The 24074-nt window shown below is 38.6% G+C and overlaps 3 protein-coding genes across 3 annotated transcripts; 1 reads left to right on the forward strand and 2 right to left on the reverse strand.

The window, feature by feature from the left end:
* Positions 1–3756: 3756 nt before the first annotated feature.
* On the reverse strand, positions 3757–9029 carry stmn2a (stathmin 2a). The gene is made up of 5 exons (XM_058388634.1): positions 8870–9029; positions 6745–6840; positions 6281–6456; positions 5831–6022; positions 3757–4986 (listed from the first exon to the last, which is right to left on the reverse strand). The coding sequence occupies exons 1-5, from the start codon at positions 8886–8888 to the stop codon at positions 4927–4929; spliced, it is 543 nt and encodes a 180-aa protein (XP_058244617.1). The 5' UTR covers positions 8889–9029; the 3' UTR covers positions 3757–4926.
* Positions 9030–12451: 3422 nt separating this feature from the next.
* mrps2 (mitochondrial ribosomal protein S2) lies at positions 12452–15864 on the forward strand. The gene is made up of 4 exons (XM_058388619.1): positions 12452–12608; positions 13950–14060; positions 15046–15175; positions 15351–15864. The coding sequence occupies exons 1-4, from the start codon at positions 12494–12496 to the stop codon at positions 15862–15864; spliced, it is 870 nt and encodes a 289-aa protein (XP_058244602.1). The 5' UTR covers positions 12452–12493.
* On the reverse strand, positions 14215–23544 carry upp1 (uridine phosphorylase 1). Its single transcript, XM_058388607.1, has 8 exons — positions 23250–23544; positions 23032–23085; positions 21407–21518; positions 21093–21251; positions 20849–20963; positions 20416–20625; positions 19429–19575; positions 14215–18355 (listed from the first exon to the last, which is right to left on the reverse strand). Exons 2-8 carry the CDS (start codon positions 23058–23060, stop codon positions 18207–18209), a joined length of 921 nt encoding a protein of 306 aa, XP_058244590.1. The 5' UTR covers positions 23061–23085; positions 23250–23544; the 3' UTR covers positions 14215–18206.
* Positions 23545–24074: the final 530 nt, after the last annotated feature.

Consider the following 24074-nt stretch of genomic DNA (forward strand, 5'->3'; position numbering starts at 1 on the left):
CCCAGTGGAGTAGGATCTATTAAGACAAAAAAGCCCCCTGTGCCTTTCCTCATGGTAGATGAACAGCTGGTCTGACGATCAAACGGCTCACTATCCAGTCTGAACAAGGCCATGCATACAAAGCAAGTAATGCTCTCCAGGCTCACTCCCTCATTGCAAAGACTGATTCACAAAGTAATTTTGTAATAGACTGTACTCCTGCGACACACCAAGATTCTCTTTCGCTGTCGATGCTATCAAATGAGTGATGTTTTTGGCTATAAAACGTCTTACATTTAAATTTCTGGCATTTGGCAGATGTTCTTATCCAGAGTGCTTTGAAGTCTCTATCAATGAATACATTAACACTGGTTCAATAGGTCACAGGTCAGGTCATCTAAGGGAAGTTCATTCCACTACCTTCCCGAACAGAGAAGAGTCTAGATGTATACCTACCTTGTAACCTGAGAGATGGTGGGACCAGTCGAGCAGTGCTAGTAGATTGTAGAGAGCAAGGTGCAGTACGAGGAGTAATAAGAGCTAGGAGCCAAGCTCATGCTATAAACAGGGTTTTCTCCTGCACCAGCCAGGGACCTGAGCACATAGGTCTGTCTATGTAGAGCTTGCACAAGGCTAATGGAACTTGTGGTCATCTAGCTTCTTAGCCAGGTTGTGGCGATTTCATGGTGCCACATGGCCAGTCCATCTGGCTGTGTTGATTTCTAATTTCTGAAAGTGTTGGCATTCTCTCTCTGGTATTGTTGGGCACAGGCCCAAAGAGTGACCCTATCACCATGTATAGATTTCACGATGATATGTGCAGCAGAATGACTGATGAATGACTAAAGAATCGATGGGTAAGAAGGTGCCCTGTGCCATGGCCTAGGTCAGGGGCAGGCAGCGTCAGACCTAGAGCGCTGCTGTCCTGCAGATTTTAGCTCCAACCCTGAAAAATACTAACTTGTCTATAGCCTTAGTAATCCTAAAGACACTGATTAGCGTGTTCAGGTGTGTTTGGTTAGGGTCGTAGCTAAACCCTTCAGGGCAGTTGCTGTCCAGGACCAACGTTGCCTACCCCTGGCCTAAGTGCTACACTGCCAGTTACCCAACAACAGAACAGTTCCTAGCTAAAGCACTCGACTACGGTCAACTCAAAATTCCTACTTGTGGACTCAGGGTAGTCTTCTCAACTAGAAGTTCCTCCCAGTTCATCAACTAAACATGGGTGCCCAGAATATCAGCAGTACACAAAGTAACACTTTATCTTACCTTTAAAAGAGTTATGTGGCATATTTTTATTTGAAGTATAACACATGTATAACATTGACTTTAAAGTGTTTAAACTGTTAAACTTCATTATTAATCCATATGAGCTGGTTATTTCTAATATGAAACATTCTGGAGGGATATTTGGAGTTTGCATCTAAAATTCAGCATTATTTATGCATCAGATCATTTAAAATGAAGGGCAAGCAGTGTGTGCTCTTTGCCATGGATCACATGTGATCTACTGACTTCACATCCATTGTATTCGCTGCATATTTACATAAAGCCTCTGTCACTCACATTGCCAGAAGTTGACAGCTCTTATTGAAAATACATAGTCTCTAATCGCTTTGCCACTGTGACTCAGTGTATGTGTGAATGAGTCCATATACTAGCCATGTGAACAGGAAAAATCAGAGCACCAAACCCCTTTTCACTATTCATTACAATCTATAAGATTTACTATTCACTTCTCCAAGGTTGAAGAAGATTTGGAGCGACCTCCACTCACCTAAGTCCAAACTTCGTGGCATGTAATTTATCTTCTATGATGAATAATGAGCCAGTCAACTGGGAGTATTTGCTTGCAGCTGATGCTGCTGTCACACTGTAGATGCAGTCACACAACAAAGACAGTATAATCCCAGTAAGTCAGTACCTGTGCCAATCTGAGTATGCCCAAGAGTATTTTCAGTTAAAGTAAATAAGAAACCTGGTACTGGGTTGACTGGGATTTATCTTACCAAACCAGACCCAACATACATTGTGTAACTAGGAACATGTGTGTGTTAATGAATAAATGAACAGACGTGACATTTACACAGAGGTCCAGCTCATATGAACAACAAACAGAGCTCTGTTCCTATAATATGATGTAGATTTAGATCACATAACTATATGTCTGTCTATAATGCTATATAACTAAAAGGTGTTAAGTGTTTTCCTTCATTCAAGCTGCACATATGACCTTTAAACTAAATGTGCTCATTGTGCTAGTTTAAATGCTAATGTTAAAGGCTGGTTTAAACTTTCTAATATGTTATTGTCTTCTAAAAAATAGATATTGATTTTCATTATCATATCATCGTTTTATGCTCCACCCACTGAAAAACATTATTACTATAGTAACCAATAGTGACAACACCAACTGGCGCCTTCATAGTGCAGTGACTGTCGACTTGTGGAGATAAAAATCACTGTATGTGTGAACATAGCATAACAATTACTTGCTTATATATTTAAATAGCTTAGAAGTTAGTTCATTATATTACATTTCAAGAACCTTTTTAAAATAGAAACAGAAACAGAAAATGTGATTTAAAATGTTAATGTTACGTGCAGATAATTGAATATGAAACATACTAACTAAATAAAACACCAACATATTAAAATATCTGTGACATTTCATTATAACAGGTGAAATAAACAGCATTCTTCCTGAAGTGAACCTCTTTATATAACTGTGGGAATCAAGAATCAGCTAAGGTTCATTTATTTCAATGGACTCTGCCAGTATTATTTAAGCACTTTAGTGGTGTTTTATCTCAGGAGTTAATTGCCCTAAATGTTGCCCCAAATTGTTTTATTCCTCTACCATATCATACTGACATATTTACCGTTTATTTTGCAGTGTTTCAATACTTACTATATATACTATATATATACTACGAATTTACATTATAACATTTGTTTTCTCACTGGCCTTTCCTCTAGAAACCTGCTAGAATCTACAGTAGAAAGTCTCTGTCTCTCTCTCTCTCTCTCTCTTTCACCCTCTCTCTCTCTCTCTCTCTCTCTCTCTGTGTCTTTCTCTCTCTCTCTGTCTTTCTCCCCCCCCCCTCTCTCTCTGTATAGCTTTAGCTCTGATCATTACAAAGCATTGGCACTGGGGACTCCTTCCAAAAACACGCACAGAAATCATATTAACACCGTTTTTTTCTGTGTCAATTTTTGATATAGAAAAATATATTAGAACAAGAGTATGCATATAAACCTCTGAGTCTCCACTATTGTTAGTGTTGTGCTGTTCTAGCAAATTAATCAACACCTTCTGACCAATCAGAATCCAGAACTGAACTGAAGGAGAACTGAACAGTGGTTAGTGTAAGAGATTTTAGCAGGTTACAGTTCTTGTCATAGTAGTCGAAGTACATTTTAGCTTTAAATCTTTAAAGCTTGTTAATCACTTATTAATCTTACTGCAATGAATTATTCAGTACCTTGAATGATGCTATTAGTGAAGTAATTATTAGAGTTATGAGAATGAGGAATTATGACTGGAGAATTGTATGGCTGGAATGCCGCCCTGTTCCAAGGCCATGTTTATTAACTTACATGAAGCATGTTCGATGCCTCACAGGACTCAAGTATTCATACACTTCACTACAGGAGCAAAAATGTGTTCTATTTTATGCTCAGAAAAAGGTTTTAGGTATCTACACCATCAACTAGACTATGCTTACTGTCATAAAAAAAAAACTCCCCGTAGAAATGATATCACACCACTGCATGTTCACAGAACCCCAAATCTTTATTCATCAAATTTTGCACACAGAGAAATGAGGGGAAAACACAGTTTACGCAGCTGAAGATGCAGGCAAGCATATTTTGAGAGGAAACCATGAAAAAAAAAAAAAAAACAAATAAAGATATTTTTAAAAAAAACATTCAATGCATAATCTGTTTCCATCTCACATGTTGCTTTCAAAGAGAACGGTCACAGAAGCTTCGCCACCGTAACATGGACACACACACACACACACACATTCAGATTCACACAAACAGTCACTCCTCCTCAATGGCTGAAGTTAAGAGGATGTAATTTAACTACGAAAGGTTTTACATTAGTTAATAGCAGAATATATGGTGGAATAATGACCGCATTTGAGATGATTTGGTCCTGCTGGAAAAAAAAAAAAAAAGAAAGGTAAATCGAGTGTGTTTGTGTTCAGAAAATGAAAGCCAGTGCCAACATTAGCTGGAGATGTCAAGGTGAGAAAAAACATGCTCTTATGAGTAATATAAAAAGGGCATGTGAAGAGACTAATCATTTTGCATGTAATTTTAAGTCCCGGTGTTGGCTCAGGAGCAAAACAGTGTCGATGTGCTGCCGCAGATGAATAATGTGTTAAGCTTGAACAAGATTGATTCATTCAGTAGATGAAGGAAGTGCAATGTTATGATTATATTGTATATAAGCATAAATACACTGTATGGTTTGTTGTATATTTGTGTGTGTATGTATGTGTGTGTGTGTGTGTGTGTGTGTGTTTGTGTGTGTGGATGCTGGAAGTGTCCCAGTGTGTCTCTGTTTGCATTCGTCTTAATGAGACTAACCATCATTTACTCCAGAATCTTCCAAACGACTAAATAAACAAATGATATCTCTAATCCAAAATAATTTGATAAATAAATGATGACACTGAGTCATTGATAAGTTTGATACATTTGATGTGTGTTTTTGTTTCATCTAAAATTCCTATGATATATTTACAAAATAATCTGTGTCATAATCTATGAAATCAAGCAAGACCATTTAAACGGTGTAGGAGAATGTTATTTGCTAGATAGTACTGACTGCCTCTGTGTGTATGTGTGTGTGGGTGTGGGTGTGGGTGTGTGTGTAAGAGGAGGATAAGTGAGCTGATGAGCAGAGTGAGGAAGAGTCAGGGAAAGATGCCTTCACGCTGTGAGCTCTTCTCTCAGCTCCTTGTTTCTGCGGACCACAGCAGCATGTTGCTCCTTAGAGAAGCACAGAAACAACAAGTCACGTAATGACCACAAAGAAACCTCACACTGAGGCTTTAGTACATGACCTGATTACACTAAACCCGCTGGTACATTCTGTAATATGTGCATTTATATTTGTTTAGACATTATGTCTAAGTGGGCGTGTCCTACACCAATTTTTCTGTTTCTTTCCTTTTTTAAATATAAGAGTTTACAGGATTGTGTGCTTGTGTGATTATTATTTTCTATTCATATCTACCTGCAATATTTTCAATAAAAATTTCCTGCTATAAATTAACCACTAGCTACCAACTTATACAACCACATCCCTGACCTAGGTCATATATAAAGTGGGTTTTCTTTCTTCTTTTGAGCTTCAGATCTGACCGGTTGTCTGCATGACAGTAGAAAAACTTCTAATAGACATTTTAGGCACATTTTACGGGATCCCAATCCTGCTGCACACCTCTAACCTAAACCAGACGGCTTAATGACAAGCTTTCTAACACAATAGAAAAAATTAATAGAACACCTCCCATTTGTTTCAGTATTTATGTCTGGCTCAAACACATTATCTGTTCATTTCAAATAATTTATCGGTATGCATATGACCCCAAGACTACAAACATTTTTTTATATGTTCCCAAAGATCCTACAGACAACTAACAGCTTTCTATCTTCACACTCTCTTTCACACCATAGAGATGCATCAATCAGAGACATAAAACTATAACATCTACATTCTGAGAAACACTGAAGTATTGAGCCAACTTGTCGAACTACTTAGGACTCAAAGAACTTCATATGTAAGCAAAACCTGGTTAAAGGGTCACATGGTATCATTGTGATGTTCTACCTTCTCTTGCAGGCGCTCCATCATGGCCGCCAGGTGAGCCCTGCGGTTCTCGGAGTTTTGCTCCATTTTCAGAATGAGCTTTTCCTCAGCCATCCTGCTGAAGTTGTTGTTCTCCTCCAGGGCTTTGAAAAGCACGTCTCGCTCATGCTCCCGCTTCTCAGCCAGAGCTTTCAGCACCTGGGCCTCCTGAGACTGAGGAGAGAAATCAACTATAAGCCAGCATGATATAAGCAATGCAAGCAAATGATAAGCTATATGAAATTAATAACTAACAACAGGTTTGAGCAAATTAATCACAGCACCTTCTATATGACATTTGCTAATTGCTAAAGCAATTTGGGTTCTGATACCACACCAGAATTCACAGCATAAGCTAATCTCTCTATCAATATTCATGCCAGGAAATGGATGTTAACATGTCAGTATTAATCCTGAATTGCAATCACTCACTCTCCTGCGATATTCGGCAGCCTCCAGTTTCTTCTGAATGTCTTCCAGCGAGATGTCCCTCTTCTTGGGAGGGGATACGATACTTTGTGTCCCATCTGACACTGGAGAAGTTGGCTTAAGGATCACCTCGAAGGCCTGACCCGAGGCCCGTTTGTTTATGGGCTTTACCTCCATAACTGTGTGATAATCACATGTGAAATGACTGAAATGACTGGGGTTTAAAGTATTAATTATTAAATATTAATTTATTATTATTATTGTTATCAATAATAATAATAATAATAATAATAATAATAATAATAATAAAGCTCAGTAGAATTCCTATTACTACGGTATATCCAATTAAGTGCAATTAAATATGAATAATGTCATTCAATTCAAATGATGTAAATGAGTAAATATGTAATATTAAATAAATATAAATCTAAGCATGGGGACGGATATAAGACTGAATTATATCTTACACTCTGTTTTGGCGTCCAGGTTTTTCTGTAGCCTCGGGTTAAAACAGGAGCATATGAGTGAGAGCATGGACAGCTCCTTCATCTTTTCTTTGTATGCTGTGAGGAAAGAGCAATTAAATAAGCAACAATGAGTGCAAGGTGTCACAAAAAGACAAATGTTTCACTCGTGTGTGTGTGTGTGTGTGTGTATGCTTGTGAGTCTGGGGTGTAATACTGTATTATTAAATAACATTAATTGAATATGAAAGGGTTTATTTGTTAGAATGTGTTAATCATTACTATAACTTGGATATTAAAATCCAGTCTAAGTTCAGGGCTTGAGTACAGTACTGCAGTATTTTAGCAATGTTCCCACACACCACCTGATACATTCCAGTTAGTCCAGTTAATTCAGTTAATTTAAAAATGAAATATGAAGCTTTTACCAAGCACAAAGTGCATATTCCTTTACTGAAGTGCATATTTAAGTCTTTCCCAGCCTTAAGGCACAGGTGCCTCAGCTCCAAACGGATTATGAACATTTTGAGGCCGAAGCTCACAGTCTCATGAAATATGCAGGAGAGACTAATGATACTGGTCATTTCCTGTCATCTGTGGAGTTTTACAGATTGCAGGCACATCCTTCAAACTCCATTATCTTGAGGCACAGAACAAAGCTAAAACATTGCACACAGCAGTGAGACTCTAGAGCTTGTTGGAGATGGTCTGTGGTTTCTGATCTGTCTTTTCCTACAAGACAAAGGAGCAGACACATGGTCCCCTGTGCACGGATGTCCACTAGTGTCCACAGAGCGTAGATAATGATTTGCATGGAGCAGCAAAGGCCACCATGTGCAGTGTTCCATTGCTGCAGGGCTGGCCAGCCTCCCAATCTGTGGTCTGGGTGGCCTGCTGCTATTCTTCAGTTATTTTCCTCAATGTACAGTACAGGCAGGCCTGATACACCACAGTGTGTGTGGTGTTTGTGTGTGTATATATATATATATATATATATATATATATATATATATATATATATATATATATTTGTGTGTGTGTGTGTGTGTGTGAGTGTGAGTGTTATGTGTGTGTAAAATCTAATGATAAGACAGCATATTTTGGAGTTTGGGCCTGTGCTGCTGCTGTCTGGATCGTAAAACAGTCACACCCATTCAGCCTCCAAGCTTTCTGTAAAACCTGATGCTCAACCGATTGATGGCTGAGCTTCCTTTCTTCCTTTCAAAAAAGAAATTCATGAACACTGGGTTCATAAGCTGTTAAAGAATTATACTTTGAGCTGTTAATCACAAATACTCTTTAAAGGATCCTGTAACAAAATGATGTAGTCTATATACACCACATAAACATGCCTACTTCTGTTGCATTTCAATAAATCTTTGGCATCTGTTTCATTTGAGAATAGCCACCTCCTAAAATCAAGAATTCCTCTATATACTTCTCTGCATCTCTTATTCTAACAGGTCGTATAATCTGATTAACAGCCTTTGCCAAATGTTTAACACATAAAGCTATCAAAGGCCATCGAGCGCACACAATGCCAGGCGGATACCACAGACGCACTCGATCTGTCATAACGCATTATCAATATAAAAACGCACGACGCGCGGTCAGAGCGAGGAAAAACCGTGTAAAATCCTGCGTGGATGTTTGATGTAAAGCTGTATTTTGTGCAGGATTTTGCGGGAGCAGTTGGAGAGGAGATGATGCCGGGTGTCTTGGGTGGGGTCTTTCTGCATTATGCTGGGGAGTGAGCTGAGGCAGGTGCGCCATTCTCCACGCAGAAACGGATAAAAATCCTACACTAATATGGGTTCTGTTTACATTTAAAGCTTTTATCTAAACATATAATCCTGTTTCAAATTCATTTTGATAGCATAGGGTTGTTTGTGAATAGAGAACCGCTAAGGAGATTGAATCACGGTGCAAAAAGAAAACTAAATTAACGCGTTAAATATGATCTAAATGTAAATGCATGTTGTTGGTATCATTTTTATATCTATTGCAGGATAATTTGCAAGGATTTCTGTGAATAGGCAGTCCATCCAGTGGAATCAAACATCCCTACTACCAATCAGCATAACAGCATAAATACCATTAAAATGTGATGTAAAAAGAGCAGACTTACCGACAGCGATTTTGTCCATTGTCGTGGTTTTGGGTGAAGTGTCCAGGCGTTGCGGGTTGTGCCGGTGGCGTTGAGGAGCGATGCTTAAGGCACTGAATCAGCAGAGCACAATGCGATCCGGCAGAGAGAGAGCACTAATAAGCACTGGGAGCGGTTCAGTGATCAGCATCTCCACACGAGAGCAGATTGGCCATCGCCACTTTACGTAAAAAAGGGCAGGCGTTTAAGCGAATAGCTTACACAGCTCGCAGAAATTATCTTACAGATGTTTCCTTCCTGCTGTTGCCACCGACCAATGTAAATCAGTAAGGAAAGCTGGCTCGAAGCCCAGTAAAAAAACATCCTTATGACCCCTAGAATGTTTTTAACCTCCATAATATATAATGAGAGGGATTTTCAGATCAGTTTGCATCTTACAATCATAGATAACTTGTTTAGTTATAATTCATTCATTCATTCATTCATTCATTCATTTATCTTCAGTATAACACCATTATCCTGGTCTGTGGTCACACTGGATCCAGAATCTAGCCCACAATATAGGGGACACACCCTGAATAGGACACAAACCCATCAGCCAAGCCACTATGCACACACACTCAGGGGCAATTTAGTCTTTACTCAGGAGGTCTTCAGTCTTAAAGGTGTGGTTGCAAGATTTCATTCCAACCAAGCAAGAGTTCTACTGATTAATTTGTGTGCCAGCTGTATGGGTGAAAAGGAAGCCGATAAACTTTTGTAGATACGATTGACCAATTCAAAGCAGTTACTTTTATTATTATTATGGTGGGAGGAAACCTGAGAACATAGAGGAAACACACAGGAATGTTAGGAGAACTCCACATAGACAGTAAGAAATCTCCACCTAAAATCCTGTCAGGGATCCCGGAGCTGTGTACCCACTTTGCCGCCATACTCATTTTCAGTAACTGTTTATCTTGGTTGGGGTTGAGATGGATCTGGAGCCTATTCCAGAAACTCTGGGAGAGAGGTGGAACTAAACTCTAAATGAGATGTCATTCCATCCACACACTGTGCTACCTATTGGTTATTTAATATTATTGAAAATACAGAATTAGATAGCAATTTGTTTTTCACATACAGTATTTCACAGCCTTAAAGAGATATATCTGATACATGACATGCAGGAAAACAATTGGGCCTTCTTTTCTTTTCTTTTTTTCCTCCTACATACAGAAACGCATTAAATGGCAAATATCACAAAAATTATTTTAAAGCCGCTGCTTACAGCCAGCTGGAGTCAAATGCGGTCCGAGGTAGTCGGTAAATCTCCCTCCCCTTACTTATGTTGTATCATAGAGTGAGTCATCAGCATGTCATGATCAGCATTTTCAGTTTGCCAGTAACCAGCAGCCTGGCCAAGTGCAACTGGCATTATTACAAAGACAATCATAATTACCTCAGGATTAGAAAAAATGACTGATCTTAATGAAAACAAAAAAGGCTCTATACTGCTGTGTCATGGATATAGTGAAGCGTGCAACAGTAAAGGATTTCTACACTCATCACACAGAAGTGCAAGGAACATGATCAGGGCTTTAACAACACAGCATGAGCTGCACTACAGACCAATTCTGAAACACACACACTCCACTAAACACTGCAGAAATAGCAAACCAGAAATTCTGTACTCTTATGTTATGTGATGTTCCACACTGCTCTATTTTATTCCACTGATTTCTGGTCTATTCTATTCTAATTCTATTTGGATTTCTATTCTATTCTATTTTGATCCATTTTGCTTTATTTTATTCTATTTTAATCAATTTTATCTGTCCTATTCCATTGTATTGTATTGTATTGTATTGTATTGTATTGTATTGTGTTTTAATTGGATACTGTGTGATACTATTCTATTCTATACTGTCTGTTCTATTTGGTTTTATTCTTTTCTATTTTATTTTGCTTTGTATTCTCATTGTTTTTCTTCCGTTCTGTTCTGTTCTCTTCCAGTCAAATCTTCTATTCTTCTCTATTTTGTTTTTTTGGGGGGTTTTTTTTTATTCTGTTATGCTGTATTCCTGTTTTACTCTGTTCTAATCTCTTCTGTTCTGTTTTATTCCATTCTGTAATATTCTCTTTTTCTGTTTTCTATTCTATGCTTTCTATGTTTTATTCTCTTTGCATCTCTTTGCATCAAGAATAACCTATTCTATTCGTTTCTATTAATTTCTATTAGTTTCTGACCCATTTTATATTCGATTTTAATCAATTGTTCCATTGTGTTGTATTGTATTGTGTTTTATTTGAATACTGTACTATTCTATTCTTTTCTTTTCTATTTTATTTTGTCCTGAACTCTCATCCCTTTTCTCTGTTTTATTCTGTTCTGTTCTCCTCTATTATCATTTTCTTTTCTTCTTAATGTTCTCTTGCAATCAAGTCTTCTACTCTTTTCTATTTTGTTCTTTTTCATTTTCTTCTGTTCTGTTTTTACTCTATTCTAATTGCTTCTGTTCTGTTCTGTTTTATTCCATAACATTCTATTCGCTTGTTCTGTTTTCTATTCTATGCCTTCTATGTTTTATTCTAATGTCTTTGCATCAAGAATATTCTATTCTATTCACTATTTCTTTTTATTCAGATTTATTTTATTCTCTTGGACTATTCTAATCGTTTTTGTTTTGTTCTGTTCTGTTCCATGCTTCTGGGTTTTTTTTATCTATTCTATTTTATTCTAATCTATTCTACTCTATTTTATTCTATTATATTATCTTTTCTATACCTATCTAAACTCTTCTGTTCTATTCTATTGGGGTTTTTTTCTGTTTTATTCTATTCTGTTTATTCTGTTCAGTTTTGTTTTTTTCTGTTCTTTTTCATTTTCATTTATTCTATTCAGTTCTATTCTGTTCTATTCTATTCTCTACTATTCTATGTTGTTCTGTTCTAATCTCTTTTGTTTGATTCTCTTTTATCCTGTTCTATTTGGAACTATTCTGTTCTAGCCTAATCTTAAATTTTATTTATTTTGTTCTGTTCTATTTTTATTCTAATCTGATATATTCTATCTGTATTTTATTTGTTTTATTTGTTTTATTTTGCATTACTGTTGTCTGTTTATATTCTATAAATATTTACTATTGTTATTATTATTATTATTATTATTATTATTATTATTATTATTATTATTATGTTTCCAGGGTTTCCTCTGGGTTTCCAGGTTTCCTTCCACTTTCCAATAACATATTCATTAGAAAGGTTGTGCGAAATTATCCCTAGGTGTAAGTGTGTGCATGTGGGTGCATGGTCTCAAATAATGATGGACTGATGTCCCATCCAGTTTTAATTTTTCCGAACTTATGCCTGGATAAATACCAGGATAGAGCAGTTAGTGAAGATGAATGAATGACTCAATATTAAGTACAAAAGTGTGTATTAATACACTCCTTTACCCTCATACTACTGTTTCTATAGTAACAGCCTGGGTACTGGTATAGAGGACACTCCTCATAAACTGAAGCTAATAATAAAAGGTTTAAAAGAACATGTAGCCTTCTGATTAGCCTGAAGATTTCTGTAAGGAGATGTTTAATGAGAATAACATGTTGAAAGCAAGCGCATCGATTTAGCCAATAACTGTGTATGTCGTAGTTGTAGTCCATGTCCATTTTTTTTTTAAATTATGACATCATTACCCAGAATCCCACTCGTCTGACCTTCAGTGGGAGGAGACACGGGGAAATCGTAAGCATGGCTGCGGGAATACTAACCAAAGGTGAAATGTTAAATGAAACATATTGCTTAAAAGATTTAGCTGATCGCCTTGAAATGGAGCCAGCGATCGAGTCTTAGAAGTAGAAGTATGGATATGTGTTTTAAAAATGTGCAAAAGCTTTGTTTTATTTATATAGAGTAATGTCTCCTAGCTAATGACCGGCTAGATGCTAAGTGTGCTAAATGTCTGTGAGCTAGTCAGTGAGACTCTAACACATGAGTTAATGAGAAATCAGGAGGGAGTATGGAAACGCTTAAATGTGTTATTCAGCAGCACGAGTGTTAACGTGTGCGTGTTTAAGCTAGCTAACTATCAAGTGTTCAGCTATTTTTTATGTTAATATTTTTGATATTGTATATTGATTCTATATATTATAGTATATAATTGGTATATACATTGTCTATAATACTGACATAACGTCCGGTTATAATTTCCGGTATTGAAATGAACGAATTCCGCTGTTGCTCACGAGGTAATTTTCCTTGACTTACAATATATTGGCAAAAGTTTTGGGACACCCCTCCAAATCATTGAATTCGGGGGTTGGCCTTGGCCCCTTAGTTCCAGTGAAAGGAACTCTTAATGCTTCAACATACCAAGACATTTTGGATAATTTCATGCTCCCAATTTTGTGGGAACAGTTTGGGGATGACCCCTTCCTGTTCCAACATGACTGTACACCAGTACACAAAGCAATGTCTATAAAGACATGGATGAGTGAGTTTGGTGTGGACTGACCTGCAGAGACATCGTGTACAACATCAGTGCCTGACCTCACAAATGCGCTTCTAGAGGAATGGTCAAAATTTTCCATAAACACACTCCTAAACCTTGTGGAAAACCTTCCCAGAAGAGTTGAAGCTGTTATAGCTGCAAACATTGGGGCAACTCCATATTACATTCATGTGCATGTAAAGGCAGACATCCTAGTTTTGGCCTGGCTCACAGTCTCCGCTCTAATTCATCCCAAAGATGTTTGGGATGACCTCAGGTTGAGGTCAGGACTCTGTGCAGGCCAGTCAAGTTCCTCCACACCAAACTCTCTCATCCATGTCTTTATGGATCTTGCTTTATGTACTGGTGTACAGTCATGTTGGAACAGGAAGGGGTCATCACCAAACTGTTCCCACAAAATTGGGAGCATGAAATTGTCCAAAATGTCTTGGTATGAAGCTGAAGCATTAAGAGTTCCTTTCGCCGGAACTAAGGGACCAAGCCCAAACCCTGAAAAACAAAACCCGAATTCAATGATTTGGAGGGGTGTCCCCAAACCTTTGGCAATATAGTGTATTTCTATGTATCTTCTGTTGACGTCTCTCCTTGTTGGTTTTGTGTCATTAGTAATCCATGGTGTACGGAGCGCTCGGCTAGTGGGAGCCGCCTTATCCTCCAGCAGCCATACATTCACCACTGCTGCCAAACCCACACCTGCTTCTCACAATGAGGATACTGGTAGGGAACTCAAAGATTTGCACATGTATTTACTTATCATTTCTGATCAGTACCATGACTAGAAGTGTGATCACTGAGGAATACAGTGTGACAGGGTGTGGTGATGTAAGAAAAAATCAACAGTGAGGTGGAGTGACACATTAACACCCTAAACTGCATGTCCTGAAGCGTTTTATTCCACTTATACGCCATTTGGCAACAATTAGTTTTTTTTTTATTAATTAATAAAATTCATTTATTAATGAATTACATGCAGTGCCTCTTAACCATTTATTTACTTTCTGCTGTCATTTACATTATTGCAGTGATAGCTGTTCCTTCACCTGCTTGTTTAAACAAAAGGCAAAACAAAACACAGTTTGTCGTTTTACCACAAAAACAGAAAGAGTAAAGCCCTCTGTCTCAAAGAATCTTTTCTGATGGATCATTACAAAGACTCTTTATATAAATGTTAAGTAAACACCTTGTAACAGAAAGCTTCACCATATTAATAAGTATTCATTATGTCAGTGTTATATAACAGCCTTTGCCTTTTAAGCTACCCTAGAGTTTATGTGGAGCAGCTTCCAAACAGATGCTTGTGAATATATTGTGTAGAATAAGTGCATTTTAAAAAGCTGTGTGTGATCATTAGTGCTGCTGTTACAGTAAGTTCATCAGAAAGGGCAGAAATGTGTGAAATGTTAAACGCCCAACACAAATGTTGCCATAGGCAAACTGTCTTAAATCACTCTGGCTTGTGGCACCGAGAAGAAATCAGTATCGGGTAAATATTCAGTAATAGCTGATACTCAGTGCTCTGATATAAATATAGTATCTTTGAATTCTTTGCTTCCAAAAAGCACAAAAATCTTTTAGTGCAAGTTGCATTTCAAATTTGGAAGAAAAAAAATACAGCCACAGCAAAATCCAACATATTTGGCCACGAAAAAAAAATCCACAAAATCCTGGAGAGACTGATTTATATGACTGATTTTCTTTACAGATGTGAACGATAAGATCATGAACTTTCCTCTGACCCAGCCGGACTTCTTCAGCGTGTCTGAGCTCTTTACCATAAAGGACCTGTTTGAGGCCCGAGTCCACCTTGGCCACAAGAAAGGTTGCAGGCACAGGTAGAGCAAAAGGATTGCGATTATTTTTAATCATTCATCAATCCGATTTCAATTCTGTACGTAGTTGTTTTTAAGTCTTACGGCTAGCTGAGGCACGTACAGCCTCTTCCACACTCTTTCCATCTCTCTGTGTGTCCTGTATTAAATTCCCCCTTCTATCGGTCTCTCTCTGAAGATTGATGGAGCCCTATCTGTTTGGCACACGCCTGGACATGGACATCATTGACCTGGAGCAGACAGCATCGCACCTACAGCAGGCTCTGAACTTCACAGCACATGTGGCTTACCGTGGCGGCATCGTGCTCTTCGTAAGCCGCCGGCGCCAGTTCACACACCTGATTGAATCTACGGCGCAACAATGTGGCGAATACGCTCACGCACGCTACTGGCAGGGAGGTGTGCTTACCAATGTCAACACCACCGGAGTGCGTCTTCCTGACCTTATCGTCTTTCTCTGTACACAAAACAGCGTCTTTCAGACACACACCGGCGTACGCGATGCCGCCAAGGTCAACATTCCTACAGTGGGTATCATCGACTCAGACTGTGACCCAAGCCTTATCACGTATCCAGTGCCGGGCAACGATGACACTCCGGCTGCGGTGGAGCTGTACTGCCGTCTGTTCAGGATGGCCATCAACAGGGCAAAGGACAAGAGGAAGCAAATGGAGCTGCTCAAGGGGCTATGAATGAAAAGAAAAAGAGAAAAACATTCTAGAGACACAAAGAAAGGTTAAATGCAAATTCTGCACTTCTGTCGGAATTTTTTCTTCACAATTCAGAGCTTAATGTTAATCTACTTCTTGGTCATTGTTGATATTTCTTGTCCTCTCTTCAAACACACCACTGATAGAATCAGATAATTATCAAACCCAACACCACCTCTGGGTGTGTCCAAGCAGGGATTCTCTGAAATGTGGAAGTGGATTTAAATGTGTATTCAGATTGGTTGGAAAGCCACTCTCACAACCACGGAGATAGAGAAGAAATGTTCAAGGCACTGAGGACTGGGTTGAGAATCCGTATGATAGAAGTCCATTAGCAAGTCAAGGATACTGAAAGACTCCAGGATTTTTCTGTGTATCGTGAAGTTTTGATGTATTATTAAAAGTTTGGATTCCATCACTAAGAAAAAAGAAGGTTTCCGAGTTATTTGTTTGTTTTTTGTAGTCTACAAATCAGGTTTCCTGGAGAAAGCCCCTCCACTGTCCGGCACATTTTAGTGTTTTTCAAGCTCTAACATCTCTACTTCAACTCAGGAAGGAGTTATATGGTTAGTTGTATGATTTGAATCAGGTGTGTTGGGAGCAGGTAAACACAGTAGTGCTCCAGGACCAGGGTTGAGAACCTGTGTAATAAATTCATTTATTTTCATTCATGGCTTAATGCTGCTCAGGGTAACAATGGATCCAGTTCAGTGGTTAAGGTGTTCCCAGGAATCCCAGGAAGCTGCGACTGCTGGGCCTTTGAACAAGGAACTAACCCTGAACTGCTCAGTTGTATAAATGAGATTAAAGTAACTTGCTCAGGATAAGTATAAGATAAATGTTGTATATGTATTCTCGGAACACTGGGGACAAGTTGGGAGACCACACCTCAGGTTGGGATGCCAGTCCTTCTTGGGCCACCATTTGCACACATGCGCTCATTCACACTTAAAAGGACAGTAGGTTGAAGAAGCTAGTGATGTGGAGGAATCACACACACCCTGCACACAGTAACCTGAGCTGCCCTTCATCTGAACTAACATAGGACTGGAGTCCTATATTATACAACAAGCAGGCATAACATTATGAGCACTGACAGGTGAAGTGAATAACACTGATGATCTCCTCATCATGGCACCTGTTAGTGGGTGGGATATATTAGGCAGCAAGTGAACATTTTGTCCTCAAAGTTGATGTGTTAGAAGCAGGAAAAATGGACAAGAGTAAGGATTTGAGCGAGTTTGACAAGGGCCAAATTGTGATGGCTGGACAACTGGATCAGAGCATCTCCAAAACTGCAGCTCTTATGGGGTGTTCCCGGTCTGCAGTGGTCAGTATCTATCAAAAGTGGTCCAAGAAAAGAACAGTGTTGAACCGGTGACAGGGTCAGGGGCGGTCAAGGCTCATTGATGCACGTGGAGAGTGAAGGCTGGCCCGTGTGATCCGGTCCAACAGACGAGCTACTGTTGCTCAAATTGCTGAAGAAGTTAGCATTAAGAAAGTTCTGATAGAAAGGTGTCAGAATACACAGTGCATGACAGGTCAGGGCTGTTTTGGCAGCAAAAGGGGGAACAACACAATATTAGGCAGGTGGTCATAATGTTATGCCTGGATGGTGAGACTTGACTGTTAGACTCACTATAAGACTACTGACACTAAAGGCTGTATCAGTGACGTCCATAATTTCAGAGAAGCTCAGAGTGTGATCCGTATTCAGCATGACACTGAACAGGAGTTTTTGTTGAACAGATTGTAAGATTTCAATCAGATCCACCAGGGGTCGCCAGTAGACCTAGTGAAAATTTCACCATGGCTTTGTTACTGGACACGCCCTATGCCTCTCATAAAGCAGTGACCCAGACAACAAACCCAAGCATGAGACATGAGAGAAAATATGCAGCCACGTGCCCTTTACAATCACAATAGTTGGAGTCAGTGGACTGAAAAGAAATAAAAGAATGTGGGTATGGGTGTGTGGGGCCAGCATGTGGAATGTGCTTGAGGCACATGGAGTGTTTTTCCGAAATGCTGTGGACTATTTGAGGTTTTACATTTTGGGATATGACTATGAAAGAACAAAAAATTGATTCATTCTTTATATAATAGCTCTGCGTTTTGTTCTATAAAATATTACAATTAACAGGCAGCATCAAGCAAAGAGAATGTGCTATAAAATCTTTAGATATATAAAAGTGTTTGCATACGCAATGTTCAGGTGTGACTATTAGCAAAGGCAGATCTGCATAATTCATATAAAATACCATGGATATAGCCAGGGCAGGGTGTTACAAAAACTTTGCTTTGGCTTAAAAAAAAAAAAAAAGCTAAGTGCTCTTGAAGGCATTAAGCTTCTTTTTGATGTGATGGACAACGAGGGTCTGAGGTCTTTGTTGGTAGTTGTGCAGGACCTCATGAGAGCTGGTCATCTGGTCTCCTTTCTTCCGGTCCAAGAGGGTGACACACACCACAGCCGCTGGGAAACGAGTCGAAATGAGTAATGTTTACAGCTATGCAATGTTGAAATCTGTCATATATTAAATATAGATACACTACTCACAAAAAGTTAAGGATATTCGGCTTTCAGGTGAAATTTCAGGATGCACCTAAAATGCACTATAACCTTTACAATTTCACCCAAAAGCCAAATATCCTTAACTTTTTGTGAGTAATGTACATATGATAATTTTGGATTAAACCCAATCAATTTTAATAAACAGTCAAACAGGCTTAATAAATACAGCAACTCAATAATGAACATAATAATTTTCTAATGTCCTGCAACCAACTTTTTAAACCACTGATAAATTGTGTAAGTATGTGTGTGGTCAAAGCTCTTTACTGTTTACGCAGCTGCATCATGAACCTCAGAACCACATGACAAAGTCTTGTGATTTAAAGAGATTTTACTTTCACATTCTACTTTACACTCATCTTTGTTTTTTCATTTCTCCTTTCCCACATTTTCTCCAAAATTTTAAGATCTCTATAGCCTTAATTCAAACAGACTTTCACACACAGAAAGAGTGACCTCCCTGCATACTGAACTGCAAAGTATACAGAGCAGGCATAACATTATGAGCACTGAGAGGTGAAGTGAATAACACTGATTATTTCCTCATCATGGCACCTGTTAGTGGGTGGGATATATTAGGCAGCAAGTGAACATTTTGTCCTCAAAGTTGATGTGTTAGAAGCAGAAAAAATGGGCAAGCATAAGGATTTGAGTGAGTTTGACAAGGGCCAAATTGTGATGGCTAGACCACTGGATCAGAGCATCTCTAAAACTACAGCTCTTGTGGGGTGTTCCCGGTCTGCAGTGGTCAGTATCTATCAAAGGTATAGGACTTGCTGCTAACATCTTGGTGCCAGATACCACAGCACAGCTTCAGGGATGTAGTGGAGTCTGTGCCTTGGCAGATCAGGGCTGTTTTGGCAGCAAAAGTGGGACCAACACAACATGAGGCGGTTGGTCGTAATGTTATGCCTGATCGGTGTATGCCACATATGACTGTTTTCAGTTGATGGGTTTTAAAGTAAAAGTTCTACCTCGTATATTACTGAGTTTGCACATGGCAGCAAAAACGGAAGATTCCATCTCGATGTTGCAGACTCCTGCTGCGTGCGCCTCGGACAGGTATTTCTGTTTTTCCTCTTCGGTGAATGAACAGAAAGCGCCGTCCATACGAGCTTGACCTGCATCAACACCAGTAATACACTGAGTGAGACAGACAGAACACAGCTATTAAAATGGATATAACAGAGCTTCACACCAGGTTTAGTATAGTGGAACATTGGGTTATGATGTTTCACCTTTCACTCTGCTCATACTCTACCCAGGGTTAACAATTAATCCTAAGTATTCATAATCTGGTGTTTCACACTGTACATTCCTAAACCCTGGGTTAACTTGTTATTTGCATATTTGTGAATAGCCAACAACTACGACTGGATAAATACAGCATCAGACCGGTTTAAATAACAGCTTTTCTGGCACTTGGACATCACTGTGAAAAATGTCACATCACTGTGAAAAATGTCACCATGTTAATCCTTCTTGATTGTTTTAAGCCTCCTGAGACACACAAAGACAAGAAAACACAAATGAATATTTTCTTGAATTCCTTTTTAAACCTGAAGAGACTGAAGATCCTCAAACACACTTTTCTGGCCATGACTATAAAAATAAAACCCTCATATTTCACTTTTCCATCACCATTTCACTTTTTTTTTTATTTTCCTCTCAGATGCTGCAGCAATTGTTTACTTGCCACAGGAGGATTCTGTGACTGTACACAGGACGTGATATGAGGCACGAGCTGTTCACTTTCTGATAGAGTGTCTGTTGCTAAGCATCTGGTTTTAACATTCTAACACCACATTGTTTCAGACCATACATGTTTGGCACCGCAGTGTGGGTTAACACTGTAAAAGTGACCGCTTCAGAGCAGGGTTTAGAACAATGAGAACTGCAGTTAAGTGCAGTGTGAAAAGCCGTATTTCTCACTCCTGCACTTACAAAACTCACAACAATACCTTCATAGAAGTCCAAAGTGCACATGGTTTTCCCAATGACAGTCTTAAACTCTCCCAGCTCTTTCCCACACTGCAGCAGCTCCTCTGCCAGCTCGACATCCAGCTCTGTCCTCCTCACCACTGTCTTACCCAGGACCATCTGCTTGAATTGGGCCCGGAATCTGGTATCCACCGACTGTCTGGTGACCACAACTGTCCCTGGCTGCAGACCTACATACACACAAACCAAGAAGGCTAGATTACTAGTGTATTCCGTCTCACTCACCTTCATAATAAAACTTAACTTCTTCCTTTAACAATAACATACTGTATATCAGTACTGTTAATGCATAAATCTAACATTAGTAACGTATTCCGCATGCAACTGGTTAGAGTCAATCTGTTGTGTCTGTTCCTGCTTTATTAAGAGAGCTAGTGTGTTATAAGTGTGTACCTATTCCACCCGAGGTCCCAATGCGTATGATAGTGACGTCAGTGCAGCGGGCATGATAGAGGAGTTTGATAAGCTCGTGTAACATTATTGACATTGAGGGAACGCCCATGCCATGCTAAAACACAGAGATATTCAACTTTACAATGCAGAACAACTTGTGTAGATTTTAAATAACATTCACACACAGTATTGTGTTAAAGCAGCAGTCTTTCAAGTCCTTCTTGTTTGACATCTGTTGACTTACACTAACAGACAGCACTGGTCCGATTTTGTACATGGCATAGCGATCTGTTCCCTCACAGATGTTTGGGTACTCTCCTTTTGGGTCTGCTATGCCCAGCTCTTTAGCAATGTACTCAATGAAAGACTTCATCCTCAACGGACTTCCCCCGACGCATACAAACTAAACAAATGGAAAATGCAATTTGGCTGTTATGCAAGAAGCCAAGCCAGTTCAGTTACGGGAAACAAACTAGGAGGTTAAACATCAGGCATTTCCTGGACAATTAAGCAATATTATAGCATAGCGCAATATGGTCTGATCATTTATTAACTTACTTTAACATCCCCAAACTGTTCTGGCAGGTCATGATTGACTGTATCCAGGTTGAGATGGTACAGTATGTCTTCTTTCATGGACTTCAAATAAGGATTGTTCACACATATGGACCTATTAATAAATAAATAGATAAATGTAACTAATGGAAAAATCCATCCTGAAACATATTTATATTAAAATATTAGTGGTGCTCTTCATGATTCTGGTGCAAAATTGAATTTCAGGCATTTGGCAGACATCCTTATTCAGAGCCAATTACAGTTTATCTCAATTTTTTACAACTGAGCAATTGAGGGTTAAGGGCCTTGCTCATGGGTCTAGCATTGGCAGATTAGTAAACCTGGGATTTGAACTCACTACTTTCAGAAAAGTAGCCCAAAGCTACCACATCCCCAATTTGCTTCTTGTTTGTGTGTTCTCATTATTGCTATGAAAGTTTAGTGGTTTTGTCCCATTCTGACATGGCAGGGGAGGGTGCTCACCAAGTTCCAGTGACGTTCGACGTCTTATAAATGAGAATAGCACTAGTGGAGACTGCTTGTTAGTGATTTATGAGATAAAGGCAGCACTGTTGACAGCTGTACTAGCATGAAAGCTGAATCCTGATCTGTGATAGAGCTGTACAGACTAAAGGACTAAAGCGCTGCTTTGTTGCTTTCTTTAATAAACAGAGATCAAGCAAGGGCTAAATAACACTGGCACCACTATCAGCAAGTAGTTAAACGGCAGTGTGGGTAATGCAAGAAACTGTTACCTGTAGTGCAAATAGACCGATGTAGGGAAGAAAAAAATAATCCATTTTATTTGTATAGTGATTTTAGCAGTGAACATTGTCACACAGCTGATTTACAGAAAATATATAAATTCAGGATGTACTTTTTTTTTATTATTATTTATAAATTTATCCCTAATGAGCCAGCCAGAGGTGATGGTTTTGAGGGAAAACAACATGAGGAAGAAATCTTAAGAGGAACAAGACTAATAAAGGGAAGCTGTCGTTCCCTGAGTGACACCGGATAATGTAATTATAAATAATTCCCCTTCTATAAGTGTGTAGGTGCAATAATGTAACCGGGAAATTAATTTTCCTAGTTTTAACATCTTGTTAAAGTTATCAGCTATTCAGTGATGGAGACCTGAGTGTCAAAGTGTTTTTGGCAAATTACAGTCTTAAAGCAATCATAGCAACCGTAGACCGCAGCCTTCGTAGCAAATCACTGACCTCCAATAAAGATCATATTTCAATTAAAAACATCAGGTCATTCAAGGTGGATTTTTTTTTTTTTTCGTTTTAATATATCAGAGTATTTCAGCACAGCCCAACACAACAGCACAACACAAATAGGAGCATTACTGTGATATGCACTGACCTCAGGTCAATCATTCCTATTTTCTTAATTACATTAAAAGGATTTTTGCACATGATTGTCTATTTAATCTTTACCGTCTACATCATTTGCCAAGATTTTTTTTTCCAATGTGCGTGTATTTGAAACCTATATCTTTATTATAGACCACAAAATGAACTTCAACTTAAATTTCTACATGAAAGCAATGATTTAAGGAGTTTGTTTTTAATCATTGGAAATGAATAACAGAGTGGTTTTTGACCATCACTGCCTACCTTTCACACTGCTCTCCGACACTGTCCATCGCCGGAACCTGTAGGCTTTTTATTCTAAAAAAAAAAAAAAAAAAACGGGACATGGACAGAGATGCGGACCAGAAACAATCAACAGTGAGGTCATGAGCAATGAAGTGACCTCTCATATATTGCTCACTTTCTCTGAATGGCATGATCTTGTTGAATAGAGGAATAAATAGATATCAGTTCACACATACCTTTACCAAAAAAAAAAAAGACTGGATTCCTGGACTCTGGGTTGTAAGATATCTCCTCCAAATGATGCTGTTTCGCTCTAAGGCTGTGTATATGTCCGGTTTCAGACAGGTAAAAAAAAAAAAAAAAAGGATACGGGACGGGCTTTCCCCGAAATTGCAGCTTTAGATTGCGGCTGAATCCTAAAAGACGCCACACTGTAACTGAAGTACGCTAGATAGGTCGCAGAAAGGAATTAATTTATACACCACGTAGAGGAAGCGTACAGGGAATAGGGTGATGATTCAAATCGAGCCCAAAACGTCCGACTGTAACCCTGGAGTACGTGACAGCCTTTCACCATCCAGTGAGGAAGTGCTGTGCGCCACACGAAAAGCATCAGCTAACTAGTGACACTACAGTTCCACACATAAAACATCATAAATAAACACATTAAAATGGTGTAAAAGAAAATCTCACGACTCATTTTACAGTTGAATTCCCTACAAATGAAGTCTTAAGAAAAGACTTCAGAAATGCATCATGCCAACAGGAAATTTCGAAATATCAAATATTTCAAAATACAAGAAAAACGTCCTAAAACCCAAACAATAAAGTTATATAAGATTTATTTTAAAAAAATAATATATTATTTATTTATTGTGTTATTTCCAACTGTTTACAAAAATGAGGTGACAATGATTTAAAAAAAAAAAAAAAAAAAAAGTTTTATGTTGCAATAGTTGTTAAAGCTTTTGTTTACGTGGTAAAGCATGAATTAAATGCTGAGAGATGCTGAAGGGGAAAGAAAAATCTCTCAGACTGTAATTAGTAATTATGTAATTAGT

The sequence above is a fragment of the Hemibagrus wyckioides genome, linkage group LG01 (assembly GCF_019097595.1).
Source record: "Hemibagrus wyckioides isolate EC202008001 linkage group LG01, SWU_Hwy_1.0, whole genome shotgun sequence".
Taxonomy (NCBI): Eukaryota; Metazoa; Chordata; class Actinopteri; order Siluriformes; family Bagridae; genus Hemibagrus; species Hemibagrus wyckioides.

Excerpts from the sequence above, each read along its gene's own strand:
- stmn2a (XM_058388634.1), bottom strand. Across the intron at positions 6,023-6,280 it reads CTGCCGAATATCGCAGGAGA|TCTCAGGAGGCCCAGGTGCT; the intron begins GTGAGTGATTGC and ends TTCTCTCCTCAG. Across the intron at positions 4,987-5,830 it reads TGGAGCGCCTGCAAGAGAAG|GAGCAACATGCTGCTGTGGT; the intron begins GTAGAACATCAC and ends TGCTTCTCTAAG.
- mrps2 (XM_058388619.1), top strand. The coding sequence starts at position 12,494 with ATGTCCATTTTTTTTTTAAATTATGACATCATTACCCAGAATCCCACT. Across the intron at positions 14,061-15,045 it reads TTCTCACAATGAGGATACTG|ATGTGAACGATAAGATCATG; the intron begins GTAGGGAACTCA and ends TTTTCTTTACAG. Across the intron at positions 15,176-15,350 it reads AAGAAAGGTTGCAGGCACAG|ATTGATGGAGCCCTATCTGT; the intron begins GTAGAGCAAAAG and ends CTCTCTCTGAAG.
- upp1 (XM_058388607.1), bottom strand. The coding sequence starts at position 23,060 with ATGGACAGTGTCGGAGAGCAGTGTGAAAG. Across the intron at positions 21,519-23,031 it reads GTCGGAGAGCAGTGTGAAAG|GTCCATATGTGTGAACAATC; the intron begins GTAGGCAGTGAT and ends ATTTATTAATAG. Across the intron at positions 18,356-19,428 it reads CAAACTCAGTAATATACGAG|CGGCTGTGGTGTGTGTCACC; the intron begins GTAGAACTTTTA and ends CTCGTTTCCCAG.